General features: G+C 41.9%; 1 protein-coding gene across 3 annotated transcripts in view; it reads right to left on the bottom strand.

Moving 5' to 3' along the window:
* MAP3K20 (mitogen-activated protein kinase kinase kinase 20) overlaps positions 1-26,875 on the bottom strand; it is a 90,793-nt gene extending 63,918 nt beyond the window's left edge. The window contains exons 1-2 of one of the 3 annotated variants that reach the window (XM_027733540.2): positions 26,755-26,875; positions 19,744-19,933 (exon numbers count right to left, since the gene is read on the bottom strand). In XM_027733540.2, the coding sequence (XP_027589341.1) occupies positions 19,744-19,902 (159 nt within the window). In that variant the 5' untranslated portion in view covers positions 19,903-19,933; positions 26,755-26,875. Of the gene's footprint in view, positions 1-19,743; positions 19,934-20,180; positions 20,254-26,754 lie in introns of those variants that run through there. The other 2 variants (XM_027733541.2, XM_039387981.1) reach the window with 2 other exon arrangements.
* Positions 26,876-27,407: the final 532 nt, after the last annotated feature.

Genomic DNA, 27,407 nt, shown 5'->3' with positions numbered 1-27,407 from the left:
ACAGCTACAGTATAAGAGTTTGGAATTCAGGTAATCCCTAAGTGTACAAACATTGTAATTGTGTCCTGTGAACCATGGTATGGATCACAGTGTTTAATGGGTAATTTAGTTTTATGGCTGTTTAATCTCTACTTACTGACATATGTGAAAATGTCAATTACATCATCTATGACTGACATCACCCTACAGCTGCCTCTAGACCCATAAGGACTGCTCTTAACCTTGTAGTACAAACAACCATGCATGAATAACCGTATCTTCAGCTGTTTCAGCAAGTAAAAACAGGGTCCTCCCCTAGGCCTTGTCTGTGTTCAGCAATTACTGGACAGAAATCACAAACACAGATTCTAAGCATGGCCAACAGCAGATGAGGGGACAAACCAAGCTGGCTGGACAGTGTGGTCTTGTTATGAGCATCACAAGCCTCAGCTCACTGGGATAACCCAAGCCCTCACTTGCTTTTGCTCTGTCCTGTACCAGCACAGCAAAAGCAGCAAATGCAGCTCAGCTCTGACGACAACTTAAAGGTTGGTGCTGATTGCAGATGTGGGCAACCTGGCATTACTCGGGAACCAGACAAGACCATATCGGTAGATCTTTAATTGCAGCCACAGAGACAGTAAGGATGTGGACGGAGGTACTTTGCATACAGCTGTGTTGTTGCCTGCCAGTTACTCACAGCAGCTGCTCTTGTTAGAGCTCCCTATCCTAAGGCAGTCAAAGTTAGCGAAGACCAAACGACTCAGCATATTTTAGTTACTTTGGTTCTCCTCAGAAATATGTTAGAAATTTATTACAGTCACACTTGTAGTCAAGAGAACTGATCAAGGGTTTGGGCTAGCAGCACAGCTGGAACTGCAAAAGAACATCTGTCCACACAGTTTTTTCAGTATCAAAAGACTTTTCTGCTTGGGCCCAGACAAACTGGGCCCAAAGCAACTCAACCACCACTTCTTCCAGGTGCCTTTGGAGCACCTGACTGGAAAAAGCAACGTACTGCCATCTTTCCACTCTGCTCTGAGCACACTGGTTTAGGATTAACACAGGAAATAGCTGCAGACCCTTGTGAGATCATCAGGTCAGCCAGCAGCCGACCAACTCTCCCGTTAATAAATCAGTAAACTGCACAGCAAGAGGCACCTTCGCTCCGTGTAAAATTACAGTTAGACATGGTTAGCTACTCAAAGAATCTGATTAACACAACTTCCTTAACTGCCTTATAATACTATTATATCGTGCAAAAGTTTGGTTATTTATTTTTTCAGAGAACTGTTTGTCATGTTTATTAAGGAGATATTTAGACACACTGAAGGCAGCTTTGGAAAGACATTTTTTTCCTAAGTCTTATAGCATTTTAAAGGCTTTGAGTTTTGTCATGTTCTTGGGAGAGTTGCAACTTAGCTACTCTCAGGGGGTTTTACAGTCTAATAAAAGAGCAGCTGGAAGAGGTCAGCTGATGTTTTATTACAATCATTCCATTAGTGGCAACCACACACAAAAAAGAAATGCTAACACAAATAAATACCACACCTTTATTTCTAGATTCCTGCTCAAAAATACATCCAGTCTGTTTCCATTCCCAGCATCTCATGAACGCTCTCTTGTGAATTCACTGTTGTCTAATAAGATATGATGCCTCTTATAATATACCAGTTTCTCTAGGTAAACAAGCCCAAAACATCATTTTACAGACACAACACGAGACAATAAATTATTTTCTCAAGATGCAGAACTTCAGAAACATAAAACTATTACTAAGAATTATATAGCAGAGATGAATCATAGAATCAACCAGGTTGGAAAAGACCTCCGAGATCATCAAGTCCAACCCTTGATCCAACACCGCCATGGTTACCAGACCATGGCACTAAGTTTCATTTTAAAAAACTCCAGGGACGGTGAATCCACCACATCCCTGGGCAGCCCATTCCAGTGTCTGATTCCAATGTCTGATTACTCTCTCTGTAAAAACTTTTTTCCTAATATTCAACCTAAACCTCCCCTGGCACAGCTTAAGACCATGCCCTCTTGTCCTGATATGCAATTATTACAGTTCTGAACACTGAAAAGAAAATCAAGCAGATACAAAATAAAACCTTAGGACTTTGCCAACTGATTTATCTGTTCTCATAAAATTTTCCATGGAAAAAAGTACAAACAAGAATTTGTGCTTTGGGGTCCCCAAATAATAAGCAAAGCATTCTGATTGTCCAGTTCAGGGAATGTTTGCTAAACCTATTAAACTGTCTTTAATATTAACAATGCAAGAGGAAAACCACATGAACATGGCAAAGCCAAGGATCGTTGGTGAGATCTTTTATATGCAAATAAGTAGAGTTATCACTTGCTCCAATGGACACACTCCCAGAATAAATGTGTTACCAACTTTTTCAACAGATTTTCAATAGACTCTTTTTTCGAAATTGTAGTTCTAAAACTATGGCTGCATGTCACTTAAAGCTGTGTGAGCTTGGGCTTCTTTTTTAGTACTGATTTAGAGGATAACTTATGCCAAATGAAAGCAATCTTCTACAGCCTATTTACATGTTAAAACTCTGTCAGCATTTGTCTTAGAAGATAGCCTCCACATTCGAGCTGTATTAAGTAACAGCATCCCGTTTTTTAAACCATATAGAAAAGAGTTAAATTACATTCTCGGATGGATGTCACCAGCATTTCTGTACATAACAGAATTAAAGTCTCACAAGTACATCTGCAATGACGTACCAAATTTGTACTTAAAACCATTTTGATGGAGCAAATGTTTCAGAGCATCAGATCTGCATCCAAAATTATGTCCCAGAGACTAAAAGTGGAAATATACAGGAAACTAATAAATTCTCATTGCTACATAATCATCATACATTTTAAATCCACTGGTTTATATCACCAAACAATTCTCATTTTTTCAGATACTGTGATAGAAACACACTTCAAATACATTGTACTGACTTTTAGGTTGCAATCTTGAAGAAAAAAAAAAAGCACATTTCCAAGTCAACTCAGTTGTCATAATATACCAGAGAGAAGGAATATGGACATAAATTTGTTATCTGGTCTTTTAGGCTCTCCCCATCTTATGAAATTTACTTTAAAATAATTAATTTGCATCATGCAGCACCAAAGGACACGTTAGTAGTAAAATGTATTGGATATTGACCATTTGAAAAGAAAACTGAGTTATAGTAGAGTATAAAACTTTTTATAGCAACCATTGCATACAACTTGGCACTTTAAGGAAGGAGGCTATGGGGTTAGAAGTACTAGGTAGTAAATGCCTGTCAAAACACTGCAAAGGCTTGCTCAGCCCATGGAAAAAGCTTGGTATCAGTGAGAGAAGAGGCTGCTAACAAACTGACAAAACTAAGCAAGGGCACTTTCTGTAGAAAATCCTTACGGAAGGTTTAATAAGCTTGAAAAAATTCTGTGTTACAGTTACACTGCCATTAACAACAACAAAAAAGCATAAAGATTATGGACAAATAATTCACACAGATTTCAACTAGAAATCCACAATGTCCAAACATATCCTACAGAAGTGTTACATTTTGCAGCAGACAACTTGAGATTGTATGAGCATTTAATATTAAGGTACCTAATAAGGGGAGATCTGACAAGAACAAGTTTACTTTGGATTTCACTACTATTATTCACATACAGTACAACCCTTCAAAACATGCATAAACTACGTATTTGTAATTGTGTAAGAGTTTAGAAGTTATCAATGTCCTGCAATACTATAAATATTTAATTCAGGCAGATTTGGAGTATGAAGCTGCCTCCAGCTGCAAAGCAACACCAGCAATTGAGTAGAAACAACAGATGAGTAGATTAAACAGCAGGGCTGAAATACCTGAGCTCCCATAGAGCAGTTTATTTTCAGCAATCATCATTTCTCTTCTCAATGCTGGGAAATTTCCCCAGTTACCTGCAATCATTTTGAACATAAACCTGCTTTGACTACGGAGAACGGTAGCAAAAACAACATCCCTAAAATACATGGGAATAACAAGATGTAAAACTTTCTGACTCCCTGCTCCCTCCACAGGTGGGAAGGTATCATGGCTAATATACAACATCTGAATCTTTTCAGGCCCCAAAAATGGAAAAATATCCAAGGAAATTATTTCTGAGATCAAAGTCACTGTAAATCTTGTAAGCACTGTGTTAGAAAGACATTCTGGTATGACAGTGATGGGCAAAACCAATCCCCTCTCAACGAGCCATGTCCATACATATCCAGACAGAGCAGTGATTTTTCTGACATCTGCACAGTATTTGTAAGGAATCTGGATAAGATAACCTAGAACAAGTCAAATCTCATTATACAGTGGCTTTTGCTGAACAAGTAGCATAGGCTCCAACAGAGACAGCAGCAGCTGTACTTCTGCGTCCTGATCCACTCCTCTAAAGCAGCTATGATCTTTACACTAAAGTATTTTTCCATCTTGATCATGAAAACTGTAATTTAACCAAGGAAAATAAAACCCATCATGTTCTTGATGAGAACTCATTTAAAGCCTGTCTTAGAGTGGATAAATCCAACCTACTGTAGCTAATGATAGGGATAGCACTTGATGGGAATCCCTCTTACTGGAATCATAGTGAATGTCGTAATTCCAGAAAACGTTTCTCAACCAGACAGGCTGAGCCCACTCTTAAGAAAACAGCACATGGCAAGATGTGTTACCCTGCTGTTATATGTTAACAGCAAATCACACATGGTTTTGTTTCCCACATGGGCTACCAGAGCTCTATACGAGGCTCTCAAAATGACCTGCCCCTGCAGAAAAGGAAAGAATCGCTTCCTACCTGGAATCCACCTACTTAAAAAAGACACAAAACTTTCAAAACAGAAATTCCAGCTGCGACCAGCAGGCATAAAAAGAAAAGAGAGAAAGTAATTGCCAACTACTGATGTTCCTCTGCTGAAGTAACTGAGAGTCCACCATGCATGAGAGGCATTTTTCTTGTCACATTTACATTCGCCATAACACAACCTCACAAAATCCAAGTTTTTCAGGAACATGAGTTGTCACCATAATCTGAGTCTCTGACTGCTGTGCATTACCTGAATGACACCCATCATGTTTTTATGTAAAACTGTCCAAATAATCCACCATGAATCGTGGCGAAATCTTCACCACAAATCTGCTTCCAGTTCTGGTTTCACCACGCAGTTGCAACAGATCACCTTCCTTCTGAATCCAGAGCAGCAAGCTGTCTCTGTCACCAAGTCCTCTTTCTCTTTACCAAAACTTAAGCAGTAAGCATCCTTCCTCAGGTTACAGCCAGATCTCCCTTTCACCTAGCTGGAATTCACAACAACATAAGCAAAAACATCCTCTGGAAACCCAGGACTTCCAACTCCACCAAAACCTGACTTGCACCTTCTCCAACTACGTACCACTGACCTTCAACCCGGACCACCCCATAAAGCAATAGCCAGAACAGCATACTTCACAGCAGGTCTCTGTCTATGCCACACTACCACCTAGACCACTATGGATCAGAATCTCCATTTCTAACAAAACTTAAAGTTTCAGCACATAAATTCCTTACCTGCTTTTCAGAAAAGTTATTCTTCTTTGTCTAAGATTGAAAATTGTATTTTACTCAGAAACTTGGCTCAGATGCTACCCCTACTGGGTAGCGGTGGTCAAAAAATAAAACTAGACAAAAATCCTGAAATTTTAAGCTTTTACCTTTATGAAACATGGACCCCCTGTTTATTTTTTCTTGGGATTCTTCAGGCTACCTTCATGATAGCTCAATCTTTTTTCCATTAGGACTAAGAAAAATTCAAATGAAACAACATCTAAGATAAAAACCTTGGAGGAAAACTACCAATATTTTAAAAATGCTTTTAAATGTCATCAAACATTTATTAGTATGACTGTACTTCTGTATTTCTGACATGTAACTTCAGCTTTTCCCCTACTTCTCTTTGATGAATTTCTTGTACACAGGACTCCCTATCTTATCTAGGCTCTTCATAGCTATCTGCTTACACAGATATGGCAATAACAACTATTTCATTTCTAATCCTCGTTATGTAAGAAGAGTGGCCAGTCTCAAAATAATTTTTTTTAAAAGGTAGTAACTTGAATACCAGTATCTCTGAACTCTGCAGAAAGTGGAAATCCAGAAGAACCTATCTAGAAGAGTGAGACTGATTACAGAGTGACCTATGAAGACAGTTGCTTTGAGTTTCACGAACAGACTTACAAGGAGCAAAGACTTCGCAGGGTTTTGTACCACCACAGGATACCAAATTAAGTCAAATGATTTTCTCGTTGCTCTTCTCCATGAAACAACAATATCCCAAGCTAGTTCCTTCCCCAAAGTTAGGACAGAATGACTAGAGGTACTGTAACCTCTACCCATGTCTGTGTCACAGCCTTGGCTCTGCAGTTTGAACCCACTAGAAAGACTAAAACTGAATAATGAGCCAAACTGAGAATGCAAAGCCTGAGATGTGCTCCAACTCCTTTACAATGGTTTGGTGAACAGAGCACACACAGTCAGGAGCATTTCCTCTAGGGAGAGCTGGAAATGTGGAAAAATCACAGCCTATGCATACCATTAATTCTCAGTCTCTAACATGTACAAAACATTTCTGAGAACTGCTCTAACTCACACACATGAAGAGACAAAAATTTCGAAAAGAATAAAGATGCAGGAAAAGTGGCAAACAGAGGACAGCTGAATGCAAAGGAACAGCACAGCAATAATACTGTACAATGCAACACAATCTATTTTAGGGTAGACATGTAAGGGGAAAGAACCTCTTGCAACCATGTTCAGTTTGGGCATTTCTCCATTTGTCAGTTTCTACTTCCACACCAGTAATCTGCACCTTCAGACTCGATTTGAATTTTCTCTTTCGTCATTTTATTAGAAAAATTCTAGACACATCAGAAATCAACATCAGAGGAACATCATACATATACCCTAATGGGAAATTAGTAACATTTAAGAGGCCAGTTACAAAATGGAGATCATTATTTTGTGGTTACAACTGACTTCCTCCATCGACCTGCACTGTGCTTCCTGAGGACCTGTAATAAACGAAACAGCAAAGAGGAAGTGGGAACGCTGTATTACATGTGCCTACAGGAACTTCAGGACCGGGGTCACATTGTGCAGAATCCAACAAAACCTCTCTCTGTACCTACTCTGGGCTGTACCTGAAACGCTGAACAGAAGGCATCATGCTGCAGCTAATGACAATTCCAGTCTAAATCTGAGTGCAGAATGGAGAAGTTGCATCTCTTCCTATTCTAGCAATGCCTCGGTCCTTGCACAATTACTAACTGCTTGATTTATGCTCCGAGCATGACAAGGATTATATTTGCAAAGTTCAGTACAGTCAACTGAGCTCACAAGCTGGATCCAGGGCCCAGGAGTTCCATGATGTCTCGGTGGCACAGAGCACATTCAAACCTTCAACAGGTCCTTTGGTGCGGAAGAATAACAGCATTCCATACTCCACAGCTTCCCATTTTCCAAAGGCAGAGGTATGCAAAACCTCGTCTAAGACATCAGCTCCCATCAACGATCAGACACAAGCAAATGTAATTTTCCATGCCACCTTCAGGTCAAGCAAGGTTGGAATGACTTAAGGCATTCTCCTTCATCCAAACAAAATCGTCCTCTGGCAATATTGATGACAAAGGTTTGCTGCCTGAGACACATCTCTGTAGAAAGCTCAGCAAGGACTTTTTTCCATCCTATCAGAATGCTGAATGGCTACATGACATTTCCTTCCCTTTCTACATGTGCTGCTGGCCTGCTGAGGGTGCTCACTTCGAGGAGACAAATCCCTGATTCCAGGGAAAGTCCTTCCTTCTGCCTGGGAAGGGAAGGACGAAAGAAAAATGCAGTATTGGCAGAAAAAAAAAGACCCAGAGAAACATTTCTTCTCTTCAAGAAGAGTTAGCGGTACCTTGCAATGATTATACAGTGTTACTATAAAGAGGGTTTGGCTGATCCCATATATCCGGAAGACAGTCATAACCCTTCTGCCTTTTTCCTTCTTGAGTTTGAATTGTTGCACTTTGAAGGGTTTCAAGATTTCTCCTCAAGGTCAGTTTTACCAATTATCTCTGTCTTTAGCAAATCTGGATATGATTACTGTAGTGGGCTCTAAGGGGAGAATATGAGACCATTCTGAGGTCACTGTTGTGCAGAGCAAGTGTGATAGTCTTGCATATTATTGCAAACCTTGCAAATATTATTTTAAAATATTTCAACCATTAATTATTCCATATTGTATTCTCAGGGACAGTAATAGAGAACTTAAGCCTTTAGAAGTGTCCTGCATCTTTTCCTCACTGTTTAGTTTAGACTAACATACCTTTATTATTGTGTACGTACAGAAAGAGACCATGAGGTGTAAAAGCCTTCTGAAAATATTGCTTTTTTATTCAAAATCTCTACTGAATTCAGAATTTTGATGGGTTGAAGTAAGTGGTGGTGCTAGCATAATACTGAAGTTGTAGAATTATGATCCCAATTCTTCCAAATATATATTTTAAGATACGCAGTTTCTTTGAAATGTGAGGAAGCAAAATTCCTCATTCTTTTAAAAGCCGTGTACAGGGATGGGTTTTCACAAAAATGAACAGCCTAATAAGGGTGAAGAATCCTCAACTGAAAGCTCACAAAGGGACCCCTCTATCCCTTGTCCATTTTCTCATTTCTACTTTTCTCGATAGGGGTGTCTCACCACTGAAGAGTGAAAGATTTAAAAGTATAGGACTGAAATCCATCAAACCCAGGCTTGTGGTCCAAACCCAAGCATCTGCCAAACCCAGAGACAGGAACGTATGCTCACTTCTGCCTAATAAAATTTGAATCAAACACTTTGCATCTGATTCTCCATGTGAGCTTTTATGCAAACTTCTAAAGTGCAAGGAATCCTGGGGTGGAAGAGCTATTCTGAGAGCTTTCACATAGTTCATGTAATTAGGGAAACCACTTCCTTTGATAGTAAGTGTTCAAAACAGCTGAATTTCTTCTTTCAAAGGACTCTGTGATTTGGGTCATCTCTTTTGCTCACTCTTTTATGTTTCTCAAGATGAGAGGTGAGACTGTAGAGCACATTATTTAGAAAAAAAAAAGATTCCACTTTTTGTTTTAGGGATTGAACTTCAACTATTCAAAAGCTTGTCATTTGGAAATCTATCTTTCTTTCCCTCCCTCTGTTTCCTTCCTCTTCTGATAAGCTCTTCAGTGGCTTGAGCAAACGTAGTCCAAAATGCCAATTTAAACCTAAGGGAAAACCGAAATATGGTACATAAAGGAAAAGGGACTCTCATTTTCCTTTGTGCGGTTGTGGCTGAATATGTAATTATAAAGGAGCTCTAGCTGAAGGATCTCAGTCCCCATGTCACATTTACTTTTTCAATGGGTCTAAATACTGACCAAGCAAAAAGGCAGAAATACAGATTTTTAAAAGACAAACAAAGCAGCTGCCCTGGTCTTTGAAAGGGCTTTGCAGGTCCTTCCTTTCCCAAAAAGGGAACTCAGGTCACAGTTTCAAGGCAATGACCATGTCACTAGAGCTAACAGCCAATGTCAGTGTTGCTACAGAATCAAGTGTCACTTGCCCTGAATTTCTTGAGTCAGGCACCCTGTTAGGGCTGTTACTTCATGTTCCTCTCGCTAACAGCTCTAACAGGCAGGCAAGACAACCCTTCTCACAGTACAGCACAGAAACACAGTAATGAAAAGGTAGATTTCATACTGCGAATTTCAAGTTTATTAAGTAACAACAGAATGCTTGTTTATCCCAGGAGGACTGAGCCTTATTCCCAGTTGGTGAAAAACTGCAGGACTCCTTCCAGAATTACAGTGCTTACAGGGAAGTGGTTTGCAATGGGAACAGAGTAAACCACTTGGGACACAGTGCCAGAAACCATATTACTGCCAACTTCTGCACAGGACAGATGAGATACTGGCTCGGAAAGAGTATTTTACAATACAGACTTTGGTACAAATACATAAACAACAGAAAAAGCAAAAATTAAGAGCAGAACTCCAAAATGCGTGGTCCTATTGAGTAGGGTTCTGGATCTTCTATTTGCCTTTAAGGCCCTCACAAACATTTAAAGGGGGTACTAGCAAGGCAACATCCAAAAGAAAGAGAAATTCAACAGCTCGGAATTTTAGCCATCTGTTGCTATATATCACATGCAGCACCTCAGCATTCACAGACACATCATCGCAAAGAGACCAAAAAGCCTGTTCTTTGGCCTAAGAGATTAAAAGTACACAGTTCACAAAAACTGAAACCCACCAATCACTACTTATAAGCCATCGTCTTTGACAGGACTGCCTCAAATGCAACCGGTATTACTAAAATTAAGCTTGTTATATAATTAGACAAAAAGTGATTTCTGTGCTTTTTCCCCTCTGACCACAGACAGGCATGCTCTATACTTTCTCTGCTTTATTGTTCTTCCAAGGAAGAGGAAAAGATAACCTCTTGGAAAATGTCAGTCATTCACTCGAGGGTGCAGCAACTAGATTATTTTAACAAATTTCCAGAACAACCTACTCATCGCTCCTATTCTGCTTTTGCCAGATAATAATTTGCAGAGCGCCTCAGCTTTCACTGAAAGGCTGCCGCCCGCCCAGCCTGCATGTCTGCCCTTTGGTTTTCCCAGCTCCAAGAGCAACTTTGTACAAGCAACTGCATCTTGTCTTCTGGTGTCTACCAGGAGCTTCCACGCTTCTCCTACAACAGCTCAAGGTTTTTACAAACCATGCTTACTTATTTTTGATATGGCTACTGGAACTCAGGTGCCCAATACACAAAACCCACAGGTATTTGGTCAGGTGTGTATATCATGACATGATTTTTTTCTCTCCCTTGCCTACATCATTTAGCCACAAGGAACCCCAATTTTCAGAAGTTTTGGAGTAAAATACATAAGCAATCAGAGGCAGAAGAGAAGTGTGGAGGTACGTGGCACTGTTGCGCTTCAGTGACACCCAGGGGCTAGGCCCTACTTTGCCAAGGAGGTGCAGCCATAGGGAGGCCCCTCCTGTGTGCAAGTCACCCAGTTTCCCTGTGGAGCTGACCTTCTTAAATAGAAATAATGCAGAATGTAGATTCTCTAAACACTAATCGAGTAAACAAACATGTATTTGCCAATATGATTCTTCCCCAGTAGCTGAACTGTAACAGATGAAACATTTAAAAAGTTTAGAGGCAGCTAGATCAGAAGTGCAGCTCCATATTTGTCCTTACTGGCCTCATCTCCTTGGTATGTTTGCACAGTCAACTGAATATGACAGAAAGAGTTAACGCTAAAGCTGTTCTCTGGGCTCCTCTGTAGCCTCCTGCTAACATAAACAGGTCCGAATGTTTCTTGTTACTGTTTATATTGTCATCTTAAAAAGGAAACTTTCTCTATCAGCACCTTAATAAGTGGAAATAGGTAAATACAAAATAACTTTTACAGTCTTAGTTGTGTCATGACAACTAAAAAGACTGATTTTGAGGTTTGCCTTAAAGTTAGGATATATATTTTTTTCCTTCAACTTTGTTTTCAGTGAAATTTTTGCCCCAGACCCTTAAACAACTCACATACAGATAGTGTAAAATTAAGGACAAAAAAAAAAAAGGGCAAGTAAAGTAGGCCTATCTATATCTAGTCCTGTCGAATATTTTACTGCCCTCTTAAAAGGACAAAATATGTTGCCCAAGATTCCATTGCTACCATGTGTATGGCAGGTAGACTGGGGACCCCAACCAGAGTCGTGGCTCAGCTTTGAATAACCTGTGGAAAATGCCCTCCAGGAGACTGATGGTCTCAGACTCACAGAATCACATCAGCTCCAGCACAGATCCCCGACTTCACCTGAACCATCACACAGGCACACAACAACCCAGACATTGTGTCATATTCAAACAATACTTCCACACACCTCAACAGCAACTCTTGGAATTCATCATTTCGTATGCTGCAGTCAGTGCAAGCTATTTAATTAGCACCCCCAGGAACTGCAACACCAACAGATTTCAACGTGGGTCACAGACAAATTGTCAGCTGTCCGTCAAAGCACTCAAGACTCAAACATGCAATCACCATCTCTAAAGTTATCACTCATCTGCCATTGCAATTTTCTACTGTAACCTTGTTGTAAGAAAACTACATACTTAGATAAATGTCTACATAAGTCTAACTTGAGCCAACCCTCAATTGTTGGAGCCTGCAACAACTTATAACACCACTTTGAAGAAAAAGGATCTCTTCTACAGAAAAGCTTCAGGACAGCTTAAACATCCAAAAATACTATTTTGCAGTTAATCGCTTCAGCAGAAGCTTGGGGTCAGAGAATGTCGTGGGATGGGAAACAAAAGAGCTACCATTTAATGTTAAGGGTTGCTGGCATGGAAAAATAAGCAACACAACCTCTCCTTCAAATTATAAATAACAACTGAGTCCATGCAAAAAGAAGACAGAAAAGGGAGAAACATATCTAGAGCAAAATTAAAAATAAATAAAAAAAAACACCAAAAAAAAATATAAAACCAACCCCCCCCCAACAACAACAACCAAAAAACCCAACCAAACAAAAAAACCCAACCAAACTTTCCCCCCCACCCTAAACCAAACCAAAATGAAGAAAAAAACCACCCTAGGAAAAATACCCTTAATTGCAGCTAAGTATCTACTGGCAACGCAAGCAACCCACTGTCAAACAAAAACTTGCAGCAGATCGACAGAATATTTTTTAAGACAATATATGATGGAATTAAACTAATTACAAAACTAAAGAATATTTAATAATATCCTAACAAGCTGTGTATTGTGGATAGCAAAATGGGTAAGAAAGAGTGCTTTCTAAACAATCAGAGACAGATTTTGTCCCTATTCTAAATAAAATTTATTCATAATTTGTAGGAAACAGGCATAAAAACTCGTTCACCTGCAGAGGTTGCACCTTCTAAAAAAAAAAAAAAAAACAAAAAACCCAAAACACAAAAAACCTCACCACCAAAATTAAAGATAACTGAGGTAAAAGGGTCCAAACCTCACAGAGATATTCCTAACCCAGGGATCAGGCACACAGTATGTTCTTGTGACTCCACCAAGCTATGGCAGCTGTACCGATATTCCTGATCAGCAGCAAATACAAGGTAATTTCATTTCTCATACACAAAGTTTAAGGCAATTCAAAAGACAAGCAAAAGGAATCAACAGACATACCTACGGTACCCTACTTAGCTTATTAATTTGTCTGTTTATCAAATTTATTTAGGTACCAACTGTTCAAAGCTGCCACCAGTCAAGAGAAGGACGTGTGCACTTGAGCCTTTACAATTTCAGTAAAAAACCTGGTAGTTTAGCTATAAAAAAAGGATAAACTTCTTAAATATGGCTACAGCAAGATTCCCAGCACTTGTGAAATTACTTTTCATTTACTGCAAGCTAAGATGACAACACTGGCAGTTATTATGTCTCAACTGATTCAAAATAACTTTTGAAGCCACAGATTGCCAGTCTGAGTCCTGACACGCCAGTTTCACTGATGTCTATATCAAATTAACGCAAAATTGGCATGATTTAAAAGAATGTGTATATGCAAGCCTGTGTAAGTAAGAATCTCAAATTAAGTTGGTCAAAAAAAATTAGTAAGCCACACAACTCGTACTACGAATACTCATTAATTACACAAACCAAACTCTCAAAGATGTTATTCATCTAATGAAAAACTTGGTACAAAAATGTTTAAATACACAAGTTAAAAACTCCACTACAGTAAAATACAGCAAAATACAGACCAATATGTTTCTGTGTCTGGATTGCTACGTTTCCGAGATTGTTTTAGGAAGCAGACACACAGGAATGAAGTTTCTTAAAACAGATAAAATTAAACTAAAGCCTGTTCTTCCTAAGAATAATTGTATTCTGGCAATGCTACATCAACTTTCATTATACTGGTGTCTCCCAAATACCAAAGGGGTTTTGAAAATATTTTGGTTGCAACCCATATGCCACTCTACGCTTACAACACAGTCTTACCCAAAGCACACGGAAAATCTCAAGCAGTGACACCTAGAAATACGACATGCATTTACAAAATAAAGTCCTCCAGCAAATACCATGTGAATGAAAGCCAAGAGTAAGGCAAACTCAGAATCAGTCAGAGATTTATTGCAGAAGTCTGTGCTATCCAAAATTATTTATTCTGCAAGATATACACAACACCTGGAGCATCTGAAGCAATTTTGATAATTTCCAGTCTCTAATGGGTTCCAAGTATCCTCTTTACACCTTCTGGGAATACCTTAGCACCAAAAGGGGTGCTCTAAGCCAATTTCTTTACCAAATTAAAAAAACAAAACAAAACAAAAAAACCCAACCAAACAAACAGAAAATCCTGCAAAATTACTACTCTGTAAAACAGAAACTAAGACATTTTAAGACACCTCTCTGGTATAATAAATAGTTTTACTTCCTTTTAGCTGTTAACAAGATACAGCAGTATTTCTTTAAATTAACATGGGGTTGGAACGGTTCCCATGAAATCGCTTACTGTGAACTCTGTGATTTTTCCATATAGGTGCAGATATCTCTGGAAAGTTCACATATTTGACTCCTACACTTTGTGTACCTTCACATAGCCCACACTCTAATCCCTCTCTCACTGTTCATTAGCACCTGCACCGAAGGACCACTAGTTGGAAACACGGGGTTTGTCATTCCCGCCATGGTGAGCTGGAACCAGGTATTATATTGAATCACTCTCAATACAAGATGACTCAAATATGAGAGAGGTAAGGGGATAGGAGCCCCTAGAAAGAGCTAATAATATAATAAAGTGTCAAATCTGCCCTTCATTACAGCCAGGACTCAGTGTGGAGAGTCGAATATTCAAGGCTGGCACCCATACCAGCTATAAACCGCAAGCAAAAAGAATGTCTACTATTTTTAGTCCTGTCAGGACTAAGCATCAATTTCAGTTTGGTTTGGTTTGCTTTATTTTACTCTGTTGTTTTTCTCTCGTTACTCTTGAAAGTCATTCCCAGTCTTTACTCTCATGACCCACATTAAAATTACCACATGCTCACTTTTAGCACTACAAACATGAGTGAGGTAAGTCTAGTGACATGCATGTGGTTAGACTTAACTCATCCCCTTCAGAAGGTAGAGGCACAATCCATGTTTTCTGGACAGTTCTTTTCAGAAGTGGATCATAAAAATAAAAAAGTGAACATGCTGTATTATATTCCACATGAAAATTTTTATGAAGCATTAAAAGATCCCCTAAAGCTTACTGCACATGTATTACATATAAGAAACCCTAACAATATAAAATTAACTTCCATGGTAGCCAGACTTCAGGCAATACTGCATCAAAACTAGAGAAAACATGTTTTTATTTTTAAGTCTCATAAAACTTAAATGCATTACAGAGACATGACTGAACAAAGCATGCATAGTTAATCCTACTCAATTTAACATCTTTTATCCACAAGTTACTTCTCTTAGTTTACCAGAAGTATTTAAGTATTTCCCAATAAGATTACAGTTGCGTTTTACTAGGTTTTTTCCACCACTCTCCTGCAGTTTGCACAGACCACTGCCAGCATTTTGAAAGAGTCCATGAACTCCATGAAGGAGTCCATGAACTGCATGAAATCAAATGATCTTGTACCCAAGTATCATGGTTGTAATGGCTGAAGCAAACCAGATGCAATACTGTTGCTCATCAATAGCACAGAGACAGCTCATGGACCACGGAATACTTTCAAAGAGCTGTGATATTAAAATTAAATTCAAATTTCAGGTGAAATTCCAGCAGGAATAAATCTCCTAGTGAAGAACCACACTCCAGATAACACTCCAGCTGCCAACAAACTGCCATCAAAAGCACAGCCTTCAAAAGCAGTGACAAATAATGGATGAACTTCAGAGATGTACAATCAAAGGAGGTGAGTGCTCTTTAGTGAAAAGCTAATGTGGCAAGGCATAAAACAACATTTGTAACACTTCACTCCAGCAGTTATCTGCTCAAGATAATGGAGTCAAAAGAACTGCTAGCAATTTGCAGAATAAGGACGCTGGGCCCAATCTCTCCCATTCATTTCAGTGGGAGCCAAATTATGGGCTTATCCAATAATTCATATAAATCACTCTCAAAAATGCCAAATAACTTCCTGAGTAGTAGGTATGGGATTTTCTTCCATGAGAGGACACAATTACCACTTAGGGCAAAAGGAGAAAGCACAGATCCTACTACAGGAGGCATTTTTACTCCACCACATGCACCACAAACATCACACCAAGAGTTTGATTTTCCATAAAACAAGGAACTCCTGTTCCCTGCTTAAAACCCAAAACTGCTAGAGTGTTTGTACTAGATAGTAAAATGGCAATTTAATTTTGGTTTTACTCCTGTTTAATCACTCAGGCCACACTTCTATGTTTTACTTACTCAGCAGAAGTCATGCCCAGTTTCAGATCTGCTACTCTAGTCAAGGCCTTGCAGCATATTTATTTTTCTCAGCAGACCTATTTAGGTGTATTTTATTCACAAAAACACACACATCCTCCTGTAAAGTCACATTTTACTGCCTGTCTATAAAAACTTAATGCCCTGCAAAGGTATTTCTCAAATTTTAAAGAGTTTTGAAGCAATCTGTCTGAGCAACATTCTTCCAAATATTTATAAGTTTTTCTAAGCACATATTTTAGTATGCTGTGCTGGAACAAAAATTGTCTTGTTTCACATGTTAGCACTTGTTAGCCCCTTGACTAATATAAAACCTTCAAGATCTTTGCTGGTTGTGATTGGCTTGTTTAATAAAATGACACACAGCTACAACATATTTGCAGAATGATACCACAGCTCTATTGACTTGGCTTGTGCCCTTGGTCTTGGCTAGCACGAAATTCCTCTGAGCAAGCTTTTCACAACTCTCCTCTGTTTTCCCTCTGATCAGTTGTTATGGATTACTGGCAGCAGTTAACAGAAATACAAGACAATCAGTCATGGATTTAAAAGGACACTTCCTTTCAAATACACCAGAAAGAGCAATAATTAGTTTTCTGGACTAAATGCATCCAAATATCTGCTAAACACATACAGTTACAGCAAGGTATTTCTGTATTGTTATCAGAATAGTCATTGACTCACCATGACTTTCAGTGCAGTGCAGTTCAGTTACAGATGTTCATTATTGTCATCACTATAGAGGAACATACTACATATGGAAACATATGACAGCCATTAGGGTCAGAAGAGACCTTTAGGCCTCCGAGGTTGGCCTCTGGTACAGCACAGGCCACCATACCACACAGCAAGATGCTGTGTGTTGAGCTCAAAAACAACTGTCTAAAAAGACATCTCAATGAGAAGACAAAGAGATGAAAATGATCCTCCATCTTCACTCCTTCCATTTGTAGTCTGTGCCAAGTGTTACTCATCCCCACTCCTGATAATTTGTGCTTTTCTTTTTCCATTCTAATTTGTCTGGCTACAAATTCCAACCATTAGTTCTTGCAATAACTTTTTGCACTAAACTGAGTCCACCATTTTTTCCATATGAAAATGCAACTTTTGTAAACGAGCTCTTAACTTCTAAGTCTCCAAGACTGTTGACAGACAGTTCTGCCAAAGCTTGCTAGACTTATTTAAGGTATCACCACTTGCCTCTCCGCTGCCTTCCCAGAGAACTTTCAAGAGAAAGTGCCCATACCAACCTGGTCCCAGCCATAATCTATCTTGTTTAGTTTAAGTTGCAAATGATAACCAATCTGAAGGAAAATAAACAAATTTGTGCTGGAAGACACTTGCTCCCCTTTTGTCAACTCATCCTGATGGATGACATTCATCACCCCTTTTCAACACCCCCACCATCTCTAACTTTCCACTCAGTGTGTTTTGCAAATCCCCTTGGGCTGCCCTTCCAGTTCATTTACACTCTTTTAAACACAACAGAACCACATCTGCACCTACTGCCTAACAATTCACCCAGTGCCACATACCAAGATAAAGCACACCTGGTTCTTACAAATGACTTGATCCTCATTTGGATATGCAAGACATTTAACCAAATTAGCCTAACAGTACCATGAAATGACCTCTTAATGAGTTGCAAGTCTTCATTAATCCCTAAATAAATCCTTAAATTATAATAAATTCTTTCCACCATATGATTTCCTTTTCCTGCTGAACAATCTGTGTTGTTACTACAAGCTGAACTTTGTATTGGGCTGTCTTAAAAGAATATATTTTTGTTGAATGGTCCAACTGTGTCAAGTAACACATAGAACTGTCCTTTCTCCATCCTTTCCCATTCCATTAAGGTTTATGCCATCACAAGATGTAGTAATACTGTTTTTAAATTTACCTTCAAAAAATGCTTTAAGTACAAGTCTATCACAGACACAGCTGTAATCCCACCAGAAACACACATATTCAATATTTCACTGACCACTACTGAGACCTGCCAGCCAGATGATTTTTAAGGAGCACATTACTGATACTGCAAAGCATCAATTTTACTTGTCTTTGTCTATCTTTTGATATTAACAAATAATAGAAATAAAGAGAACAGTCCAAACTGTCATTGGACAGAATGTATAAATCTTCCACCATCCTGGAAAAAATCACAAGATCCTTCTAAATTATTTTAGACAGTAATTTGCTTAATCACGATCAAACATTCTCATCACATCACTAAGCATGGTGTTATCATGACGGCTCAGTTGCTGCAGCAGTGGATGAACTTTGGTGTCTCGTTATTTACTAAGCCTATTATTCCTAGCACTGCTCTGCTGTCCTCCAGCTTGTAACTGTCTTCATAAAATACTTGGAGGATACAGTATACAAGTTAGAAACAGTCACGCTGGAACAGCAGTCCACTAACTGTGTTGTCCATCACTAGACTGCTGTGTCCTCACTGCTCCATCTGTGGTGGTGACCAGCAGGCAGGCTAGAGCACTGTGATGACCACATACACCATGCCTCTACTGGAACTGTACAAAGCTGAGGGGTGAACAGGATTTTTAGGCAAATCTAAAAATCTTGGAAAAAAACCCCCAAAACAAACAATAAACCAATCTTAGTTAGTATAGGTGCAGTAAGTTAATTCTGCCTTTTCCCTCAGGATTGCCAAGGACCTGTCCACCTTTCCAGGTGCACAGGACGCCACAAGGGTAGAACAGTTAGAGAGTTGACTGGTAGAACCGTTAGTCTTAAAAATATCTCATTGCAAGACCAAGCTGAAGTGTGGCTACGACTAACTCGGAGCTATGGAGCCCTAGATCAAAACCTGCAGCAGGCAGGGAAGAGACAATGTTAAGCCTATAGTGAACATACAGATATGAACCACAGCCCTTAAGAGACCAGAAGTCATGAGGAGAAAACAGAATCAGGCCATGACAGTGAAAACTACCTCTCCCTATCTAGCAACATGTCTGCTGGTATCAAGGGGAAATTACTAGCTCCACAGGCACAGCTAGCTCTCCTTCTGAGGAGCTGCTAAATAAAAAAAGTGGGAGAGAACAGTGAACAGTAAAAACAATAATGGTTTAAATCAGCCCCCTCGGCTAAGACCGCTCAACTCTAACATCATCCACTTACAGGGTTTTGTAATTAAACAAAGTAAAAGCCCAAGGTAGTTTGCCTGCATTACCCAGAGGATGGAAGACACTAGGAAAGAATTTTTGTTCTCGTTACCGCAGCAGACAAAGTGAATGGAAAGTAAACTTTTACCTCTTTTTCTATTTTGAGCAGCTTCTTTACTGCCACCTCCTTGTCCTGAGAAATCCATCGGGCTCGGTAGACACTCCCGAAACTCCCTCCACCGCAGTTCTCAAAAAACTGCAAGTCATCAAATTTAATTTGCACAAATGAAGCACTGGTAGACGACATCTCATAATGACAAAATATCCCACAGCAAAACCTGTGAAAAGAAAAGCTTTCATTAACACACATTCTCCAAGGATTTACGGACCTTCTTACTCATGCCCAGACACCCCAAAATCAGAATCACAAGCACGCTACAAGTAAAATCCACAGGGCACAGGAGGAAAACAATCTGGGAACTCGCACTCCAACAGGCTGTGCAAACGTTTGCATAATTTGCACAAGCTATTAGGAGCAGCTGGGAGACAAAAACGACTAAAAGTATTCCTCAGAGGGATACTGACGTTTCCCGAACACCTTGAAAGTGGCTCTGCGAGAGGCAGGCAGGTCGCTGCCTTGCCCGTCGCAAGCGGAGCGCGCCGACAGACAGGAAGCGTGCTCCGGGCTCGGAGCTTGCCTAGCAGCTCAGGCACGCCAGGCACGCCGCGCTCCCGCCGCAGTGTCCAGGGATGAGGCACTCGCCGCCCCGGCCGCGCAGGCGGCGCTCCGGCAGCCGAGCGGTGGCACCGCGACGCACCGCGACGCACCGCGACACACCGCGACACACCGCGACACACCGCGCACCCGGGGCGAGGCCGGAGAGCTTCGCACAGGGACGTGGAAAAACCTGGCCGTGGTAAATCTCTCTTCCCGAGTGACTCAGTTCTGTTTGCGTGTTGTAACAAAGCGCAAGTACGAGGTAATTGATCTGTATTACAATATGTGAAATTCTGCAGCCCGTGCCAAGACTGGTGTCGGCAGTTTCAAGAGAGGATCCCAAGCCTGCCGACGGGAACAGAACGTCCCTCTCCGAGATTTCACGGTGATAAAGCTCATGGCTGTAGAGAATTTCAAGAAATATTATCACCTAAATGCATGAAGAATGACTAATTCTACGTTTCCTTTTTTAATGATGTAAGATCAGAAAGCTCAAGTCTTTAGTGAGACTGCAGGACATGGCATCCTCTAGAACCATCTGCAAGCCTGCCATGGGATCATTTCAGATGTATTTCAGACAAAGTAGTTTTAATTACCACCAAAAGTTACTATACCTGCAATTAAAGAAAGTAAATTTATCAGCATAAAATGAGAAATGGGTTTGAATGAAACAAGCCAAAAAAGAACCCGAGATATTGGGTTACTGGTGAAAACTACACGCCCAGTTTCAATGGTAAATGAAAGTACCAAAACATACTATGTCTTATTGGAGCTTCCATTCTATAGAGCTTTTTGAGATGGAATCCACACATTATGTGTTGTCCAGAGCTGGGAAATGCACCTGTAATACACCCAGTACTACTGACAGCCAAAACCCCTTTATGCCAGTCCCTTCTGTAAGAAACTCAAAGACATTATCTGCCCCCTGTCCTTCCTTATTGTGCAGCTAATCTGATTAAAACTGAGACATCATCTGACCATGAATTTCTGGCACTATTTGGTTGCAGCTATTCTCCAAATGAGAGAAGATACTAACACTTTTCAACATATAGCATAAGATAACATCAAGCCTTTCCTGAAACTGCCTGCTTAATTTCATAACTCTTGACCACCCATAAAGGTAAAGGCAAACGCTGACCAGACCATGACAACTTGACTATGTTTACAAGAAGGCATTTTAGGAAGGGGCGGATTTCAAGCCTTTCATTGACGGCCGGCCTGCAGAGCTCTCGGGGAGGGAACATGAATGCTCTCTCCCCAGCACTGTGAGTCAGAGTAGGGGTTACCAGTGGGATATGAAATAAAGTTCATTCTTCCAGTGCTCTGCAGCCCCTTCCCTGATACAAGTGCCCAAAGTCTCCTGGTGACCTTCTGTTCTTGTTTTAACCTTGTCGCTGATGTAAGATTTCCTGCCATCCGAGAGTCATCTTTTGCACCATCCTGCATACATTTTCTTCAGAGAAAGCTTAAAGGAAAAGAAATTGGTCACTCCTACAAACTAAGAGAGTAGTGAAGCCAGTTTCAACATTTTGCTCTCTACCAGTGCTGCTTAATTAGCAGATCTTCAGAAACAAAAGCTCATTTGCTCTGTTTACTCTGGCAGTTACCCCAAGTTAATGCTGCGTACATGGCGTCTCAAGCATATGTGACACTTTATAGACAAATAAAAAAGGTCAGCTTCCCAAACCAGAGACCTCACAATTTAAGGCCACAGCCCTGCATATATTTATGCACATGGGTAATTACGCTTGAATGAACAATATCTTTACTGACAATAAAATTAGTTAGAAGAGTGATGTTACTCATAGGCAAAAGCATATGCACCATAATTTAACTGGACCATAAATTTAACAGGGAAGTGGAAACAGCTGATAACAGATGGCTGCATTTGGGATGGCAGAAGGAACAGAAAACCAACTGAAAAATACATCACAGGAAGCAAGTATTTCTGGCCTATCTGAATTCAATAGCTCTGAAGAGCTGTCAAATTATTTAACATTACTGTTCACCTAGAAGAACCAAATTACCCATACAAACCAGTAAATTATTTGATTTCTGGAAGTTACACCAGCACAGAAAAATATGCACACCAGACACTTGAGACAACAAACACAAGTGAGAACTTTTCTGATGGGTCCTCCTTAGTGCTTCAGATTTTACCTAAACATTAATGCACTCGCAATGCTCTGCCCGGCACACAAGCATTTGCAGAAGCTACTGTTCACCCTTTAAACACCTCCCCAATTTCAAATTTACCTACAACATCAACCAGTGCAGATCACAAAATAAATTAAGTTGGAAAAGATCTCTGAGATCATCGAGTCCAACCTACGCAACCTATGACCAAACACCACCTTGTCAACGAGACCATGGCACTGAGTGCCACATCCAGTTCTTTCCTTAAACATCTCCAGGGACAGTGACTCCACCACCCTGGGCAGCCCATTCCAGTATCTAGTCACCCCTTCTGTGAAGAAAATCTTTCCTAATGTCCAATCTAAACCTACCCCAGTGCAGCTAAAGACTATGTCTTCTTGTTCTATTGCTAGTTGCCTGGGAGAAGAGGCTGACTTCCACCTGGTTGCAACCTCCTTTCAAGCAGTGGTAGAGATGCTATAGGCACCAGCATACAATAAATTATTATTATTTAAAGAATGATTCATTGGTTTGTATCAGGTTCTTCCAGATGCTTTTTTCCAGAGAAAGCAGAGGAGACTTATAAGGGACACTCTTTATTTGGAGATCTGTAATTAACAACAGCCTAAGTTCATTTTCTCCTTCTAGATGAAACAACAGACCTGTTTAAACATTACTCCACGTTTTCAGATGCAAGCTAGTTAATCCTCAATTAGAGAGATCAATCTCTTTGTTATGTTTAAGAAAACAACTGTTTAGAGTAACAACTGCACGTGATAAATCTGCACAGTTATTAACTTGTCATCCTTCTTGAACAATCAGAGTTTATACCACTGGTTCAGAGGAAAAAAATAAATCAGCTATTTCAGTTAACTCCACAGTCTTACATTTGCATCTGAAACAAGCACAGTATTCCAACAACGTGTGGCACTTCTTCACATCTTTCACTTCGGCAGCCAGGAGAGCAGTCCTCTGCAGCACTGGGGGCCAGGGTGACAGCAACTCTCCCATACACAGCATAAGGAGGGTTTGGCACCCACACTGTCCTTCCACACTCACATGGTCTCAAGTGCTTAGCCACCATCCTTGCGCAGCCAGGGGAACGTTACATTGACTGACTGTGTTGCTTGTTCTTGACTAAATGAAAACATGACAGTTCAGAAACAGTGAATGGAAGGTGCTACAGGAAACAACTCAACTGCTGGTTATTTCAGTTATTCCTATAGGATCTTCCTGGAGGAAAAAGCACTTGCTCCTTTTTCTGTTTTATTTCTAATGGTTAACACGAGCTTGTGATCTTGCAGCAACATCTCCATCTTCTCCTGGGTCTTTCTTTTCCCTCATGGTAACTTACTGAGCATGCTGTTAGAAGCTGTTCATTTCATACCAAAAAGTAAAATATCTGAGCTGCCTTTGGCAGCATTTAACATTTCAAGTAATCATTTAACATTATTTAACGTTAGTTTTTAACATGTTAGTTCCATTACACAGAGTCACTTTGCAGCAAGCCATTATGTCACCACAAGCTCAGTTCAGTACACTAAAAAACTGTAGGTCTGCCATCTGCCATCACTGGCTTCTTGTGATTACAGTAGTTTAAGGGATTAACCCATATGGGGGCCTGACCCTGCTGAGGTTCCACACTTTCTGCTCCACCCGGGCCTCCACAAAATGAGGGAACCCCTAAGCACCTAGGCAGACAGGTTGCACACCAACCCTCCTGAAGGCTGCCCTGCATCTTACCACAGTGACACTGGAAGAACTTGTACCTCACAGCTCCCTACAAACAGGCTGCAACTAGAGGAAGTGCTGCCATGACCAACACTCTGCTTTATTCCACATACAAACCAGAAGACCCTTCTATTTGCCATTCAGCTGCTGCTCCCAGAGTATAGAAAACTTCTGCTTGAGGGACTTACAAGCTAGAGGCAGGAGGCAGGAAAGAATTCAGCACAAATTGCACAGTAACTGCAACTCATATTTTGCTTGGTGCGTGGCTGCGGAACTGAAAATTGCATCCCTCATCTTGCACGTGCACCTGACGCTACTCAAGCATTCAATTACTTCAGGAACACCCTTTGTAATTTATTAAGGGTCACAACCACACCACTCGCTGCCCTCACTTCACTGTGTGGTTCCACGAAGCAGGATTCAGTGCTTCTTTCAGGAAGGCACACTGCCAACATATTGCCAATAAAGTAGTAGCACACCACACTTGTGCTATCTTAAAATACACAGCCGAATGTGCCAAGTTTCCTTATTTGGCAAAACAGCCCATTTGCTTTCAGTATCTTTGACCATCCATTTTTAGACCCAAATCATCCTCTGTATCCAGCATGGCCTACAGTCCTTGAACATATCAACGTGGATTTTTTCAGCAGCATATTTATTTAGTCTTTTTAAAAATATGTATTTAAAAAAACCCCACAAACAAAAAAGTCCAAAAACCCCTCCACCCTCAAACACCAAAACATGGTTAGCCACTGTCTTGTCCAAATAGAAAACAGAAAAGGGGTTACAGTGATATCAAGCTACAAGAGATATTGCAGAAAGTAGTTTTTAGAAATAAAAAACCCCTTAATCATAACTTGAACTGCTGATGGATAAGACGCAAACAAACTCCAAGTACAACTCCAAATTAAACATATTCTAATCTTCTAATCTCCCAAGAAGTTAAAATAAAGTCAATAGCCCCTACAACTCCTAAACTTTCTTAATCAGACTGAGCAGCAGCCCTGCAGATGGTGAGACTGGAGGCATGGCTCTGCCTACCTTAGTTACGGAAGCAACAACATTTGAGCCTGTCCTTTGTCAGAACCTAAGAATTGTGCATAACTTCCATTAATAACATTCCTAATTTTAATTTAATTTATATAAGCACTGCTACAGAAAAAGGGCTCAACTCAGCCTAAACAGTTTGAGTACTTCGGGAAAAGAATTCAACCCAAGCTGTGTCAATGGCAGAGGCTGAAGGGTTTAAAGGCTTTGCTTTAAATAGAAAACATTTTATCTCAGAAAAACCCTAAACTGCTCACTTCACTTACACTATACCTTGTAAGTGATGCCTGACAGGAGTACACATGCATGCAAGAAAGACAAGGCAGCTAAACCTTCATCCAGGCCCATAGCAAAGCTCAGTCCTGGCACAGGCCAGACTGCAGGATCCGGGCCTTAGTTTTGTCAGCCTTCCCCTCCGTCAGTGAGCCAGGCTCTCCAGGGTTACCATTATTCACACAATGCCACCAGTATGCAAAGCACATTACTGATAGATAAAACAAGTAAGCTTCTAAGGACTTACAATTTAAGGACAAAGTCCTGAAAACATCTAACTGCATGCCTCCAGCGGAAAGCTATGATGCTTTCAGGCAGTGACCCAGTTAATCCAGTGCTTTCAAATTATTTCTGCTTCTGGAACTTAGAAAAAGTAATGATCCATGGCTTTCCCGATGGCTCTGTCGCTAAAACTCCCAGCAGAGCATGCTGGATACAGGGGTAATGGATGGCTCACACACACGCGTGCTTAATAAAAGGGCATACTGCTAGAAACGAGCTAACTTGAGCCAACACAGCAAAAACAAAGATCGCCAGTTTACTTAAAAAATGAAGGAGAAAAGGAAAAAAACGGAGGGAATGAAAGACACACCTCAAAGCCCAACCCGGGGGATTTCATGCCCAAAATAACAGCAAAACGCAGCAGGTGCCCGTGAAGTGAACACGTCTGAAACGCGGTCTGAGCGGCGCAGGGGTGGCCGAGGGCAGCAGCCCCTGGCGGGACGCCGGCTGCTCGTGTCCCGCTGCTCGTGTCCCGCTGCCCGCCGCCACGGACGGCCGCCGCTGGCAGCACCTCTCGCGGCCGGGCCGTCCCGCCTGCCCATCCGGGCGCTCCCGGCTCGGCCCGTCTCCCGACCCCCGTCCCGCCGCGCGTGGGCGCCGCTGCCTTCGCGGGGTTTGTCAGGGGCGGCGGGACGGGGGCGACGCAAGGTCAGGCCGCGCCACCTCCCTCCCCAGGGCTTCCCGAGTTGCTTCGGCTCGGCCCGTCTCCCGACCCCCGTCCCGCCGCGCGTGGGCGCCGCTGCCTTCGCGGGGTTTGTCAGGGGCGGCGGGACGGGGGCGACGCAAGGTCAGGCCGCGCCACCTCCCTCCCCAGGGCTTCCCGAGTTGCTTCAGCACGGGGAACGTCCAACCCGGAGGGGACACCCCTGGCACGGCACGGCCCCGCCGGCTGCCCGTCGCCTCCCTCCGCCCGGCCGAACGCGCACCGACCACGCCGCCGCCCCCAAGCGGGGGGCGCCTCGCCGTCCTCACCTTTCCCGAGGGGCTCCGGGTTGGCGGGACCCGAGCGGCGCCGATCCCGGAGCCGCCGAGGGAGCTGCAACCGTCGCGACCGCGTCTCCCGCTCCGTCCCCCGCGCTTCCGGTTGGAGCCGGGAGCGGAGCCGCCGCCGCCCCCGCGCCGCCTCGCAGGGGCGCCACCCCGCGCCCCGCGCCGGGCCCCGCGGGGAGGCGCGGCCGCCCCGCGCGGGCGGTGCGGGCGGTGCGGTGCCCCGGCTGCAGGGGGCGCGGGGCCGGGGCAGGGCGGGCGGGGACGGCGCGGAGCGGCCTCACGGCAGCGCCTCCGCCCCGCGGGCCGGGGCTGCGGGTGTGGCGGGCGGGGGGCAGCGCGTGCCCCCCACCCTCGTCCACGACACTTCGGGTTACGGGGCGCTGAACGCTGTGGTGGGGCTGGCGTGAGGCGAGCAGGACGGAGCATCGGCTTCACGGAATTATAGAATCGCAGAATGTTCTGAATTGGAAGGGACCCACAAGGATCATCGAGCCCAACTCCTGGCCCTGCACAGGACCATCCCCAAGAGTCACACCATGTGCCTGAGAGTGCTATCCGAATTCTTCTTGAACTCTGTCAGGCTTGGTTCTGTGACCATTTCCCTTGGGAGCCTGTTCCAGTGCCCAACCAGCCTC

This window comes from Pipra filicauda, unplaced genomic scaffold, assembly GCF_003945595.2.
Source record: "Pipra filicauda isolate LSUMZ 115617 unplaced genomic scaffold, ASM394559v2 scaffold5_size6683894_pilon, whole genome shotgun sequence".
NCBI lineage: Eukaryota > Metazoa > Chordata > Aves > Passeriformes > Pipridae > Pipra > Pipra filicauda.
This window is presented reverse-complemented; position numbering and strand designations above follow the sequence as displayed.